Source organism: Myxine glutinosa, chromosome 5, assembly GCF_964187855.1.
Source record: "Myxine glutinosa chromosome 5, kmMyxGlut1.1, whole genome shotgun sequence".
NCBI lineage: Eukaryota > Metazoa > Chordata > Myxini > Myxiniformes > Myxinidae > Myxine > Myxine glutinosa.
In genome coordinates, this window is record NC_136265.1 from 4456719 (window position 1) to 4472740 (window position 16022).

General features: G+C 46.7%; 1 protein-coding gene across 1 annotated transcript in view; it reads left to right on the top strand.

Moving 5' to 3' along the window:
- The window catches only part of LOC137428023 (plasminogen-like), a 387719-nt gene that overhangs the window by 352120 nt on the left and 19577 nt on the right, over positions 1-16022 (top strand). Inside the window, exons 14-15 of the mRNA XM_068117937.2 lie at positions 10774-10905; positions 11196-11302. Of these exons, the coding sequence (XP_067974038.2) occupies positions 10774-10905; positions 11196-11302 (239 nt within the window). The remainder of the gene's footprint in view (positions 1-10773; positions 10906-11195; positions 11303-16022) is intronic.

Below are 16022 nucleotides of genomic sequence, written 5' to 3' on the forward strand. Positions count from 1 at the left end.
TCAGGGGCTGAAATGGGAAGGAAAACATGGCCGTGCGAGCAACAAATCATCAGTGACTGAAATGGGAAGTAAAAACATGGTCGTGCGAGTAACAAATCATCAGGGGCTGAACTGGGAAGTAAAAACATGGCCGTGCGAGCAACATATCATCAGGGACTGAACTGGGAAGTAAAAACATGGCCGTGCGAGCAACAAATCATCAGGGGGCTAAACTGGGAAGTAAAAACATGGCTGTGCGATCAATAAATCATCAGGGGGCTGAACTGGAAAGTAAAAACATGGCTGTGCGAGCAATAAATCATCAGGGGCTGAACTGGGAAGTAAAAACATGGCCGTGCGAGCAATAAATCATCAGGGGGCTGAACTGGAAAGTAAAAACATGGCCGTGCAAGCACCAAATCATCAGGGGCTAAACTGGGAAGTAAAAACATGGCCGTGCAAGCAACAAATCATCAGAGGCTAAACTGGGAAGTAAAAACATGGCTGTGCGAGCAATAAATCATCAGGGGCTGAACTGGGAAGTAAAAACATGGCCGTGCGAGCAACAAATCATCAGGGACTGAAATGGGAAGTAAAAACATGGCCGTGCGAGCAACAAATCATCAGGGGCTAAACTGGGAAGTAAAAACATGGCCGTGCGAGCAATAAATCATCAGGGGCTGAACTGGGAAGTTAGAACATGGCCGTGCGAGCAACATATCATCAGGGGCTGAACTGGGAAGTTAAAACATGGCCGTGCGAACAACATATCATCAGGGGCTGAACTGGGAAGTAAAAATGGCCGTGCGAGCAACAAATTATCAGGGACTGAACTGGGAAGTAAAAATGGCCGTGCGAGCAACAAATTATCAGGGGCTGAACTGGGAAGTAAAATCATGGCTGTGCGAGCAACAAACCATCAGGGGCTGAACTGGAAAGTAAAAATGGCCGTGCGAGCAACAAATTATCAGGGGCTGAACTGGGAAGTAAAATCATGGCCGTGCGAGCAACAAACCATCAGGGGCTGAACTGGAAAGTAAAAACATGGTCGGGCGAGCAACATATCATCAGGGACTGAGCTGGGAAGTAGAAACATGGCCGTGCGAGCAACAAATCATCAAGGACTGAAATGGGAAGTAAAAACATGGCTGTGCAAGCAATAAATCATCAGGGGCTGAACTGGGAAGTAAAAACATGGCCGTGCGAGCAACAAATCATCAGGGGCTGAAATGGGAAGGAAAACATGGCCGTGCGAGCAACAAATCATCAGTGACTGAAATGGGAAGTAAAAACATGGTCGTGCGAGTAACAAATCATCAGGGGCTGAACTGGGAAGTAAAAACATGGCCGTGCGAGCAACATATCATCAGGGACTGAACTGGGAAGTAAAAACATGGCCGTGCGAGCAACAAATCATCAGGGACTGAAATGGGAAGTAAAAACATGGCTGTGCGAGCAATAAATAATCAGGGGCTGAACTGGGAAGTAAAAACATGGCCGTGCGAGCAACAAATCATCAGGGGCTGAACTGGGAAGTAAAAACATGGCAGTGCGAGCAATAAATCATCAGGGGCTGTACTGGGAAGTAAAAACATGGCCGTGCAAGCAACAAATCATCAGGGGCTGAAATGGGAAGTAAAAACATGGCAGTGCGAGCAATAAATCATCAGGGGCTGTACTGGGAAGTAAAAACATGGCAGTGCGAGCAATAAATCATCAGGGGCTGAACTGGGAAGTAAAAACATGGCAGTGCGAGCAATAAATCATCAGGGGCTGTACTGGGAAGTAAAAACATGGCCGTGCAAGCAACAAATCATCAGGGGCTGAAATGGGAAGGAAAAACATGGCAGTGCGAGCAACAAATCATCAGTGACTGAAATGGGAAGTAAAAACATGGTCGTGCAAGCAACAAATCATCAGGGGCTGACCTGGGAAGTAAAAACATGGTCGTGCGAGCAACATATCACCAGGGGATGAACTGGGAAGTAAAAACATGGCCGTGCGAGCAACAAATCATCAGGGACTGAAATGGGAAGTAAAAACATGGCTGTGCGAGCAATAAATCATCAGGGGCTGAACTGGGAAGTAAAAACATGGCAGTGCGAGCAATAAATCATCAGGGGCTGAACTGGGAAGTAAAAACATGGCCGTGCGAACAACAAATCATGAGGGGCTGAAATGGGGAAGGAAAAACATGGCTGTGCGAGCAACAAATCATCAGTGACTGAAATGGGAAGTAAAAACATGGCTGTGCGAGCAACAAATCATCAGGGGCTGAAAGGGGAATGAAAAACATGGCAGTGCGAGCAACAAACCATCACGGGCTGAACTGGAAAGTAAAAACATGGTCGGGCGAGCAACATATCATCAGGGGCTGAACTGGGAAGTAAAAACATGGCTGTGCAAGCAACAAACCATCAGGGGTTGACCTGGGAAGTAAAAACATGGCCGTGCGAGCAACATATCATCAGGGCTGAACTGGGAAGTAAAAACATGGCTGTGCGAGCAACAAATCATCAGGGGCTGAACTGGGAAGTAAAAACATGGCTGTGCAAGCAACAAATCATCAGGGGCTGAACTGGGAAGTAAAAACATGGCTGTGCGAGCAACAAATCATCAGGGGCTGACCTGGGAAGTAAAAACATGGCCGTGCGAGCAAGATATCATCAGGGCTGAACTGGGAAGTAAAAACATGGCCGTGCGAGCAACAAATCATCAGTGACTGAACTGGGAAGTAAAAACATGGCCGTGCGAGCAACAAATCATCAGTGACTGAACTGGGAAGTAAAAACATGGGTGTGCGAGCAACAAATCATCAGGGGCTAAACTGGGAAGTAAAAACATGGCCGTGCGAGCAACAAACCATCAGGGGCTGAACTGGAAAGTAAAAATGGCCGTGCGAGCAACAAATTATCAGGGGCTGAACTGGGAAGTAAAATCATGGCCGTGCGAGCAACAAACCATCAGGGCTGAACTGGAAAGTAAAAACATGGTCGGGCGAGCAACATATCATCAGGGACTGAGCTGGGAAGTAGAAACATGGCCGTGCGAGCAACAAATCTTCAGGGGCTGAAATGGGAAGGAAAAACATGGCCGTGCGAGCAACAAATCATCAGTGACTGAAATGGGAAGTAAAAACATGGTCGTGCGAGCAACAAATCATCAGGGGCTAAACTGGGAAGTAAAAACATGGCCGTGCGAGCAACATATCATCAGGGACTGAACTGGGAAGTAAAAACATGGCCGTGCGAGCAACAAATCATCAGGGACTGAAATGGGAAGTAAAAACATGGCTGTGCGAGCAATAAATCATCAGGGGCTGAACTGGGAAGTAAAAACATGGCCGTGCGAGCAATAAATCATCAGGGGCTGAACTGGGAAGTAAAAACATGGCAGTGCGAGCAATAAATCATCAGGGGCTGAACTGGGAAGTAAAAACATGGCCGTGCGAGCAACAAATCATCAGGGGCTGAAATGGGAAGGAAAAACATGGCAGTGCGAGCAATAAATCATCAGTGACTGAAATGGGAAGTAAAAACATGGTCGTGCGAGCAACAAATCATCAGGGGCTGACCTGGGAAGTAAAAACATGGTCGTGCGAGCAACATATCATCAGGGACTGAAATGGGAAGTAAAAACATGGCTGTGCGAGCAATAAATCATCAGGGGCTGAACTGGGAAGTAAAAACATGGCCGTGCGAGCAACAAATCATCAGGGACTGAAATGGGAAGTAAAAACATGGCTGTGCGAGCAATAAATCATCAGGGGCTGAACTGGGAAGTAAAAACATGGCAGTGCGAGCAATAAATCATCAGGGGCTGAACTGGGAAGTAAAAACATGGCCGTGCGAACAACAAATCATCAGGGGCTGAAATGGGAAGGAAAAACCTGGCCGTGCGAGCAACAAATCATCAGTGACTGAAATGGGAAGTAAAAACATGGCTGTGCGAGCAACAAATCATCAGGGGCTGAAAGGGGAAGGAAAAACATGGCCGTGCGAGCAACAAATCATCAGGGACTGAAATGGGAAGTAAAAACATGGCTGTGCGAGCAATAAATCATCAGGGGCTGAACTGGGAAGTAAAAACATGGCAGTGCGAGCAATAAATCATCAGGGGCTGAACTGGGAAGTAAAAACATGGCCGTGCGAACAACAAATCATGAGGGGCTGAAATGGGGAAGGAAAAACATGGCTGTGCGAGCAACAAATCATCAGTGACTGAAATGGGAAGTAAAAACATGGCTGTGCGAGCAACAAATCATCAGGGGCTGAAAGGGGAAGGAAAAACATGGCAGTGCGAGCAACAAACCATCACGGGCTGAACTGGAAAGTAAAAACATGGTCGGGCGAGCAACATATCATCAGGGGCTGAACTGGGAAGTAAAAACATGGCTGTGCAAGCAACAAACCATCAGGGGTTGACCTGGGAAGTAAAAACATGGCCGTGCGAGCAACATATCATCAGGGCTGAACTGGGAAGTAAAAACATGGCTGTGCGAGCAACAAATCATCAGGGGCTGAACTGGGAAGTAAAAACATGGCTGTGCAAGCAACAAATCATCAGGGGCTGAACTGGGAAGTAAAAACATGGCTGTGCGAGCAACAAATCATCAGGGGCTGACCTGGGAAGTAAAAACATGGCCGTGCGAGCAAGATATCATCAGGGCTGAACTGGGAAGTAAAAACATGGCCGTGCGAGCAACAAATCATCAGTGACTGAACTGGGAAGTAAAAACATGGCCGTGCGAGCAACAAATCATCAGTGACTGAACTGGGAAGTAAAAACATGGGTGTGCGAGCAACAAATCATCAGGGGCTAAACTGGGAAGTAAAAACATGGCCGTGCGAGCAACAAACCATCAGGGGCTGAACTGGAAAGTAAAAATGGCCGTGCGAGCAACAAATTATCAGGGGCTGAACTGGGAAGTAAAATCATGGCCGTGCGAGCAACAAACCATCAGGGGCTGAACTGGAAAGTAAAAACATGGTCGGGCGAGCAACATATCATCAGGGACTGAGCTGGGAAGTAGAAACATGGCCGTGCGAGCAACAAATCTTCAGGGGCTGAAATGGGAAGGAAAAACATGGCCGTGCGAGCAACAAATCATCAGTGACTGAAATGGGAAGTAAAAACATGGTCGTGCGAGCAACAAATCATCAGGGGCTAAACTGGGAAGTAAAAACATGGCCGTGCGAGCAACATATCATCAGGGACTGAACTGGGAAGTAAAAACATGGCCGTGCGAGCAACAAATCATCAGGGACTGAAATGGGAAGTAAAAACATGGCTGTGCGAGCAATAAATCATCAGGGGCTGAACTGGGAAGTAAAAACATGGCCGTGCGAGCAATAAATCATCAGGGGCTGAACTGGGAAGTAAAAACATGGCAGTGCGAGCAATAAATCATCAGGGGCTGAACTGGGAAGTAAAAACATGGCCGTGCGAGCAACAAATCATCAGGGGCTGAAATGGGAAGGAAAAACATGGCAGTGCGAGCAACAAATCATCAGTGACTGAAATGGGAAGTAAAAACATGGTCGTGCGAGCAACAAATCATCAGGGGCTGACCTGGGAAGTAAAAACATGGTCGTGCGAGCAACATATCATCAGGGACTGAAATGGGAAGTAAAAACATGGCTGTGCGAGCAATAAATCATCAGGGGCTGAACTGGGAAGTAAAAACATGGCCGTGCGAGCAACAAATCATCAGGGACTGAAATGGGAAGTAAAAACATGGCTGTGCGAGCAATAAATCATCAGGGGCTGAACTGGGAAGTAAAAACATGGCAGTGCGAGCAATAAATCATCAGGGGCTGAACTGGGAAGTAAAAACATGGCCGTGCGAACAACAAATCATCAGGGGCTGAAATGGGAAGGAAAAACCTGGCCGTGCGAGCAACAAATCATCAGTGACTGAAATGGGAAGTAAAAACATGGCTGTGCGAGCAACAAATCATCAGGGGCTGAAAGGGGAAGGAAAAACATGGCAGTGCGAGCAACAAACCATCACGGGCTGAACTGGAAAGTAAAAACATGGTTGGGCGAGCAACATATCATCAGGGGCTGAACTGGGAAGTAAAAACATGGCTGTGCAAGCAACAAATCATCAAGGGCTGACCTGGGAAGTAAAAACATGGCCGTGCGAGCAACATATCATCAGGGCTGAACTGGGAAGTAAAAACATGGCTGTGCGAGCAACAAATCATCAGGGGCTGAACTGGGAAGTAAAAATATGGCTGTGCAAGCAACAAATCATCAGGGGCTGAACTGGGAAGTAAAAACATGGCTGTGTGAGCAACAAATCATCAGGGGCTGACCTGGGAAGTAAAAACATGGCCGTGCGAGCAAGATATCATCAGGGCTGAACTGGGAAGTAAAAACATGGCCGTGCGAGCAACAAATCATCAGTGACTGAACTGCGAAGTAAAAACATGGCCGTGCGAGCAACAAATCATCAGTGACTGAACTGGGAAGTAAAAACATGGCTGTGCGAGCAACAAATCATCAGGGGCTAAACTGGGAAGTAAAAACATGGCCGTGCGAGCAACATATCATCAGGGCTGAACTGGGAAGTAAAAACATGGCCGTGCGAGCAACATATCATCAGGGCTGAACTGGGAAGTAAAAACATGGCCGTGCGAGCAACAAATCATCAGGGCTGACCTGGGAAGTAAAAACATGGCTGTGCGAGCAACATATCATCAGGGGCTGACCTGGGAAGTAAAAACGTGGCCGTGCGAGCAACATATCATCAGGGCTGAACTGGGAAGTAAAAACATGGCCGTGCGAACAACAAATCATCAGTGACTGAACTGGGAAGTAAAAACATGGCTGTGCGAGCAACAAATCATCAGGGGCTGACCTGGGAAGTAAAAACATGGCCGTGCGAGCAACATATCATCAGGGCTGAACTGGGAAGTAAAAACATGGCCGTGCGAGCAACATATCATCAGGGCTGAACCGGGAAGTAAAAACATGGCCGTGCGAGCGACAAATCAGTGGCTGAACTGGTTCATAAAAACATGGCCGTGTGAGCAACAAATCATCAGGGGCTGAACTGGGTAGTAAAAACATGGCCGTGTGAGCAACAAATCATCAGGGGCTGAACTGGGTAGTAAAAACATGGCCGTGTGAGCAACAAATCATCAGGGGATGAACTGGGAAGTAAAAACATGGCCGTGCGAGCAACATATCACCAGGGGATGAAATGGGAAGTAAAAACATGGCTGTGCGAGCAACAAATCATCAGGGGCTGACCTGGGAAGTAAAAACATGGCCGTGCGAGCAACAAATCATCAGTGGCTGAACTGGTTCATAAAAACATGGCCGTGTGAGCAACAAATCATCAGGGGCTGAACTGGGTCGTAAAAACATGGCCATGCGAGCAACATATCACCAGGGGATGAACTGGGAAGTAAAAACATGGCCGTGCGAGCAACAAATCATCAGGGACTGAAATGGGAAGTAAAAACATGGCTGTGCGAGCAACAAATCATCAGGGGCTGACCTGGGCAGTAAAAACATGGCCGTGCGAGCAACAAATCATCAGTGGCTGAACTGGTTCATAAAAACATGGCCGTGTGAGCAACAAATCATCAGGGGCTGAACTGGGTAGTAAAAACATGGCCGTGTGAGCAACAAATCATCAGGGGCTGAACTGGGTAGTAAAAACATAGCCATGTGAGCAACAAATCATCAGGGGATGAACTGGGAAGTAAAAACATGGCCGTGCGAGGAACAAATCATCAGGGGATGAACTGGGAAGTAAAAACATGGCTGTGCGAGCAACAAATCATCAGGGGCTGAACTGGGAAGTAAAAACATGGCTGTGCAAGCAACAAATCATCAGGGGCTGAACTGGGAAGTAAAAACATGGCTGTGCGAGCAACAAATCATCAGGGGATGACCTGGGAAGTAAAAACATGGCCGTGCGAGCAAGATATCATCAGGGCTGAACTGGGAAGTAAAAACATGGCCGTGCGAGCAACAAATCATCAGTGACTGAACTGGGAAGTAAAAACATGGCCGTGCGAGCAACAAATCATCAGTGACTGAACTGGGAAGTAAAAACATGGCTGTGCGAGCAACAAATCATCAGGGGCTAAACTGGGAAGTAAAAACATGGCCGTGCGAGCAACATATCATCAGGGCTGAACTGGGAAGTAAAAACATGGCCGTGCGAGCAACATATCATCAGGGCTGAACTGGGAAGTAAAAACATGGCCGTGCGAGCAACAAATCATCAGGGCTGACCTGGGAAGTAAAAACATGGCTGTGCGAGCAACATATCATCAGGGGCTGACCTGGGAAGTAAAAACATGGCCGTGCGAGCAACATATCATCAGGGCTGAACTGGGAAGTAAAAACATGGCCGTGCGAGCAACAAATCATCAGTGACTGAACTGGGAAGTAAAAACATGGCTGTGCGAGCAACAAATCATCAGGGGCTGACCTGGGAAGTAAAAACATGGCCGTGCGAGCAACATATCATCAGGGCTGAACTGGGAAGTAAAAACATGGCCGTGTGAGCAACAAATCATCAGGGGCTGAACTGGGAACTAAAAACATGGCCGTGTGAGCAACAAATCATCAGGGGATGAACTGGGAAGTAAAAACATGGCCGTGCGAGCAACATATCACCAGGGGATGAACTGGGAAGTAAAAACATGGCCGTGCGAGCAACAAATCATCAGGGACTGAAATGGGAAGTAAAAACATGGCTGTGCGAGCAACAAATCATCAGGGGCTAAACTGGGAAGTAAAAACATGGCCGTGCGAGCAACAAATCATCAAGGGCTGAACTGGGTAGTAAAAACATGGCCGTGTGAGCAACAAATCATCAGGGGCTGAACTGGGTCGTAAAAACATGGCCATGCGAGCAACATATCACCAGGGGATGAACTGGGAAGTAAAAACATGGCCGTGCGAGCAACAAATCATCAGGGACTGAAATGGAAAGTAAAAACATGGCTGTGCGAGCAACAAATCATCAGGGGCTGACCTGGGAAGTAAAAACATGGCCGTGCGAGCAACAAATCATCAGTGGCTGAACTGGTTCATAAAAACATGGCCGTGTGAGCAACAAATCATCAGGGGCTGAACTGGGTAGTAAAAACATGGCCGTGTGAGCAACAAATCATCAGGGGATGAACTGGGAAGTAAAAACATGGCCGTGCGAGGAACAAATCATCAGGGGATGAACTGGTAAGTAAAAACATGGCCGTGCGAGCAACAAATCATCAGGGGATGAACTGGTAAGTAAAAACATGGCCGTGCGAGCAACAAATCATCAGGGGATGAACTGGTAAGTAAAAACATGGCCGTGCGAGCAACAAATCCTCAGGGACTGAAATGGGAAGTAAAAGTTAACCTCACCACGGGGTGATCGGGACCGTCTAACCACAGTGTTAAGAGGAGAATTTAACCACAGTGTTAACAGGAGAATTTAACCACAGTGTTCACAGGAGAATTTAACCACAGTGTTAACAGGAGAATTTAACCACAGTGTTAACAGGAGAATTGAACCAGTGTTTACAGGAGAATTTAACCACAGTGTTAACAGGAGAATTTAACCACAGTGTTAACAGGATAATTTAACCACAGTGTTAACAGGAGAATTGAACCAGTGTTTACAGGAGAATTTAACCACAGTGTTAACAGGAGAATTTAACCACAGTGTTAACAGGAGAATTTAACCACAGTGTTAACAGGAGAATTGAACCAGTGTTTACAGGAGAATTTAACCACAGTGTTAACAGGAGAATTTAACCACAGTGTTAACAGGATAATTTAACCACAGTGTTAACAGGAGAATTGAACCACAGTGTTAACAGGAGAATATAACCACAGTGTTAACAGGAGAATTGAACCAGTGTTTACAGGAGAATTTAACCACAGTGTTAACAGGAGAATTTAACCACAGTGTTAACAGGAGAATTTAACCACAGTGTTAACAGGATAATTGAACCAGTGTTTACAGGAGAATTTAACCACAGTGTTAACAGGAGAATTTAACCACAGTGTTAACAGGATAATTTAACCACAGTGTTAACAGGAGAATTTAACCAGTGTTTACAGGAGAATTTAACCACAGTGTTAACAGGAGAATTTAACCACAGTGTTAACAGGAGAATTTAACCAGTGTTAACAGGAGAATTTAACCACAGTGTTAACAGGAGAATTTAACCACAGTGTTAACAGGAGAATTTAACCAGTGTTAACAGGAGAATTTAACCACAATGTTAACAGGAGAATTTAACCAGTGTTTACAGGAGAATTTAACCACAGTGTTAACAGGAGAATTTAACCACAATGTTAACAGGAGAATTTAACCACAATGCTAACAGAAGAATTTAACCAGTGTTAAGAGGAGAATTTAACCACAATGTTAACAGGAGAATTTAACCAGTGTTAAGAGGAGAATTTAACCACAATGTTAACAGGAGAATTTAACCAGTGTTTACAGGAGAATTTAACCACAATGTTAACAGGAGAATTTAACCAGTGTTTACAGGAGAATTTAACCACAATGTTCACAGGATAATTGAACCACAGTGTTAACATGACCTTGCATCCACAGTTCGTGCCCGACAGGAAACATATTTTCCCACTCAGTTGATGTCATATGTGACGTCATTGTTTTCATAACACGACACGTATAATAATTGTATCGTCCATTTGTAATTCTGATCTTGTACCCAATCTGAATGTAATTGCCATGTACACGTTCCCCCGGACATGAGCCTTGACTGACGTCCTTGTCTGCGACATCTTTGTCCACGTCGTGTACAGACAAGAGAAATATCAGCTGCACCTGGGAATGCATTACGACAATCGCAACGATCCGTCTGTGCAGAAGGTGGACGTGTCTGCAATGTACGTGGAACCATTTGGGAGTGACATCGCTCTCATCCACATCGATCCGTGAGAGGGGGACCATTTACCATTCGGAGTACAGTGTCTGTTTAACGAGTCGTGATGTACAAATATTACATCGACAAGTTTAGTTACACGAGAGCAGGGTTTGGAGAGGGGTATGATGGGAAGGGATTGAAGGTGAAATATTTTACCTTTTTGTGTGTGTGTGTGTGTGTAGTCCACACCTGTACTTCATTTAATATGATGTCGATAAGGTGAAAAACACACTGACAATGTTCGAATGTATTCACTCTTTTACCACCCCTTTCCACACCCACCACACCAACCTGTTACAGACCAGCACAGATTGGTTCCACCGTCGATGTGGCCTGCTTACCTAGCACCATACCTCTACCGCAGCCTGGCACCACCTGCATCATCACGGGCTGGGGAGACACCGAGGGTGGGTTGAGGTTGAGGTTGAGGGGAGAGTTTTGGAGAGCATGGATAGTGAGGGGTGGGGTGTGTGGGGGGATGAGGAGATATGAACAATGAGGATTGGCTTGTGGAACATGGATAGAGGAAGGAAGAAAAGAAAAAGTTTGTGTCAGAGAAAAATGGAATACCGATAAATGGGAATTAAGCAGTGATGAGGGGTAGGGGCGGGGCTATTGGGCTGAAGGAAGGGGAATGTTGGGTGGAAAGGAGGGGAGGGGTGATAGGTTAAGAAGGGGGAGGAGTGTTTGGTTAAAAAGGGGGAGGAGTGTTTGGTAAGAAGTGGAGCGGTATTGGGTTAAGAAGGGGGAGGGGTGTTTAGCTATGAAGGGGGAGGGGTGTTGGGTTAAGAAGAGGAGGGGTGTTGGGTTAAGAAGGGGGAGGGGTGTTTGGTTAAGAAGGGGGAGGGGTGTTTGGTTAAGAAGGGGGAGGGGTGTTTGGTTAAGAAGGGGGAGGGGTGTTTGGTTAAGAAGGGGGAGGGGTGTTTGGTTAAGAAGGGGGAGGGGTGTTTGGTTAAGAAGGGGGAGGGGTGTTTGGTTAAGAAGGGGGAGGGGTGTTGGGTTAAGAAGGGGGAGGGGTGTTGCGTTAAGAAGGGGGAGGGGTGTTGGGTTAAGAAGGGGGAGGGGTGTTTGGTTAAGAAGGGGGAGGGGTGTTTGGTTAAGAAGGGGGAGGGGTGTTGGGTTAATAAGGGGGAGGGGTGTTGGGTTAAGAAGGGGGAGGGGTGTTTGGTTAAGAAGGGGGAGGGGTGTTTGGTTAAGAAGGGGGAGGGGTGTTGGGTTAAGAAGGGGGAGGGTTGTTTGGTTAAGAAGGGGGAGGGGTGTTTGGTTAAGAAGGGGGAGGGGTGTTGGGTTAAGAAGGGGGAGGGGTGTTTGGATAAGAAGGGGGAGGGGTGTTTGGTTAAGAAGGGGGAGGGGTGTTGGGTTAAGAAGGGGGAGGGGTGTTTGGTTAAGAAGGGGGACAGGTGTTTGGTTAAGAAGGGGGAGGGGTGTTGGGTTAAGAAGGGGGAGGGGTGTTTGGATAAGAAGGGGGAGGGGTGTTTGGTTAAGAAGGGGGAGGGGTGTTGGGTTAAGAAGGGGGAGGGGTGTTTGGTTAAGAAGGGGGAGGGGTGTTTGGTTAAGAAGGGGGAGGGGTGTTTGGTTAAGAAGGGGGACAGGTGTTTGGTTAAGAAGGGGGAGGGGTGTTTGGTTAAGAAGGGGGAGAGGTGTTTGGATAAGAAGGGGGAGGGGTGTTGGGTTAAGAAGAGGAGGGGTGTTGGGTTAAGAAGGGGGAGGGGTGTTTGGTTAAGAAGGGGGAGGGGTGTTTGGTTAAGAAGGGGGAGGGGTGTTGGGTTAAGAAGGGGGAGGGGTGTTGGGTTAAGAAGGGGGAGGGGTGTTTGGTTAAGAAGGGGGAGGGGTGTTTGGTTAAGAAGGGGGAGGGGTGTTTGGTTAAGAAGGGGGACAGGTGTTTGGTTAAGAAGGGGGAGGGGTGTTTGGTTAAGAAGGGGGAGGGGTGTTTGGTTAAGAAGGGGGAGGGGTGTTTGGTTAAGAAGGGGGAGGGGTGTTTGGTTAAAAAGTGGGAGGGGTGTTTGGTTAAGAAGGGGGAGGGGTGTTTGGTTAAGAAGGGGGAGGGGTGTTTGGTTAAGAAGGGGGAGGGGTGTTTGGTTAAGAAGGGGGACAGGTGTTTGGTTAAGAAGGGGGAGGGGTGTTTGGTTAAGAAGGGGGAGGGGTGTTTGGTTAAGAAGGGGGAGGGGTGTTTGGTTAAGAAGGGGGAGGGGTGTTTGGTTAAGAAGGGGGAGGGGTGTTTGGTTAAGAAGGGGGACAGGTGTTTGGTTAAGAAGGGGGAGGGGTGTTTGGTTAAGAAGGGGGAGGGGTGTTTGGATAAGAAGGAGGAGGGGTGTTGGGTTAAGAAGGGGTAGGGGTGTTGGGTTAAGAAGGGGTAGGGGTGTTTGGTTAAGAAGAGGAGGGGTGTTTGGTTAAGAAGGGGGAGGGGTGTTGGGTTAAGAAGAGGAGGGGTGTTTGGTTAAGAAGGGGGAGTTGTTGGTTTAAGAGGGGGGGATGTTAGTGTTTTAGACAAGGAGCTAGGCCCAATTTAATTGGACAATCAGGAGCAAAGTTCTCAATGGTGCCATTTCACTATTTCCAAAGCTTGAAAATCTCATTCATAAATTTCGCCAGATCAGATTTGTGCCCTGGGAACCTAATTTAAGTGGCACCATATTATACATTTATTAAGACTAGTTTACCCATTCCCTACTGGGACGTGGGGAAGGATCATTCCTCTCTGGGGTATATCGATTACAGTAGATCTAGGGTCGGGCCTCAATGACGTGGGAGGAAGGGGTGGGTGGGTGTTACGGTTACCAAGTTTATCCTGGATTGCTCACCAAGCGGTTTGAGCATTCGATCAAGCACTCCATTCAAAACTGTTGATGAGAAACGGCAGGTTTGTTAGGCGCTAGCAAGCTGCTTGCCAACTGAACACACCCTGGCCTTCCTCCCTTTCAGTTTGGTGTTAAACAGCAGAAGCGACCGTTTCAAAATGTAATCAAACGTGTTTGTGGTTTATAATATTTTAACTTCTGGTGGAGGTCGTTGCTCCCACGAAAACTGCGCGATAAGCTATTTATACACATTCACATGGCGGCATTTGTTCAAGGAGGAAACATTCATATTTTTATGCAATAACATTAAAATCATGCTATTATCATCAGCATTGTTATTATCTTGCACTCGCGGAGCGAAAAGCAGGGTTAGGCATTCGGTTGTTGTGGCGTGAGAGTCTGCATTTCCAAAATTCATTTTCTCGGCAACCGTTGGTCCGATTGACACAAAATTTTACCATAGGAGCGCCTCCACCTGTATAATTTTTTATTCGTAATTATGACGTCATAGGTCACGTGGTACAGATGTCATTTTGGAAAAACGTTACACCTATATATCTCCCAAACCACTCAATGGAAAAATTGAAACATGGGTCATTGTCAAGTATTCCCCATGGGGAATAAAATATGTCAATGATGATGTCATCGGTGCCTCCATTATGACGTCATAATTTGACAAGTACAACGCTTGATCTGATCAGTATGAAAAAAAACATATTCCTTTGCAACTGTTAGTCCGATCGACAATAAATTCTCAGAATATGAGCGGCTCCTCCCGTAAAATATTATGAGAATTATGACGTCATTGGTCACTTGGTACAGGCACAATCTTGGAGAAATCGAAAAAAGTTGCACCTTTATATTTCTGAAACCGCTCCATGGAAAAAATTGGAACATGGCTCATTGTCAAGTACTCCCCTTTGGGAATAAGATATGTTCATGATGTTGTCATAATTAAGGTACTGATGATGTCATAATTCGACAAGTCCAACGCTTGATTCGATCAGTATTAAAAAAATTTTCTCTGCAATTCTTAGTCTGATTGACACGATTTTTTCACCATAGGAGTGCCTCCTCCTGTAGAATATTTTAATGATAATTATGATGTCATAGGTCAGGTGACGCTGTAGCGTGACGGTTTCACGCTGTAGCATGAAAATTGCGACAGCCTTCATTAATATACAGTAAAACAAACCCGCCACAATGAAAATGACACCGAAGCTTTTTGTGCTGTGCTCTTCAAGGTGATTCACAGCAAAGAGACCGGAAGTGATTAGAACAATATTGCATTTGTAAGCATGTCTAAGTAACCTCGACACCGATTGGTTCTTCAGTCATGACGTCATTGGTGTTCTGAACGCCCATTGGTTGATTCAGTCACCGCTGTCCCGGGTTGATTCAGTCACCATTCACATTCAGTCACCACTGGGTCCGTGTAATGGATGAAGGTTGCTTCTAACATATGTAGACGTAACGTACTCCGACCTCGGCTCAATATCTTGAACATACCTGCATTGCACTGTTCTGCACAATCGGGGTTGGCATCCAAGTGCCGTGAAATGGCAGAAAAAGAAGAAGAAGAAATAGTCGACGGTCCGTGAACGTTCTTGCATGCTCGTACCGGTTGAGTCCTCATTCCCAAGTTCTTTGCTCGAATCGCCAGCGGGACATCCGGACATGCTGTTTGATACGATCTGCCAACCTTTGGGTTGTTCGGCCCACGTACCGTGCTTCACATCGGCACTTAAACTCATAGATAACTGCTGATTTCTGAGGTGGGCAGCACATCCTTATTGACCGACGTGAGCAGACGGCGAGAGGTGAAGATTACTCGAGGTTGCACAGCCAGGTATGTGTTTGATACCTTATGTTTGATTTGTTCTTCAAACCTTCGTGATGATTGTCCTTTCCATGGCATCCTGACATATAGATATTGAACATATTGTTGCGGAACTCAGCGCCGGCCTTCTCCTCTTACCAAGGGGGGATTAGTCCCCTTGTCTTTGACTGACCAGGCGCGACCCGAGGCCTATGACGTCCTTTCCGGACAGCGCTAAATAGGGTTGTAGGACCAGATTCGCTATTACCTAAGTACTAGCGCTGCCCTGAAACGAGGAGATAAGCCTCGCACGAATCACGCGTGTTGGTGGATACGCCGAGCGGTAGCGAACACGCGATCCGTGCCGTTATCAATTACTAGACCCGATCCAAGCGGTTCTTATTCGTACCACGCTTACCCAATGGAGAAATCACAGAAGCGGTCGAATTGGGAAGAAAGGAAGAACAGAATTTATTCACACTATTTACAATGATGCGAAGAAGAAGAGAC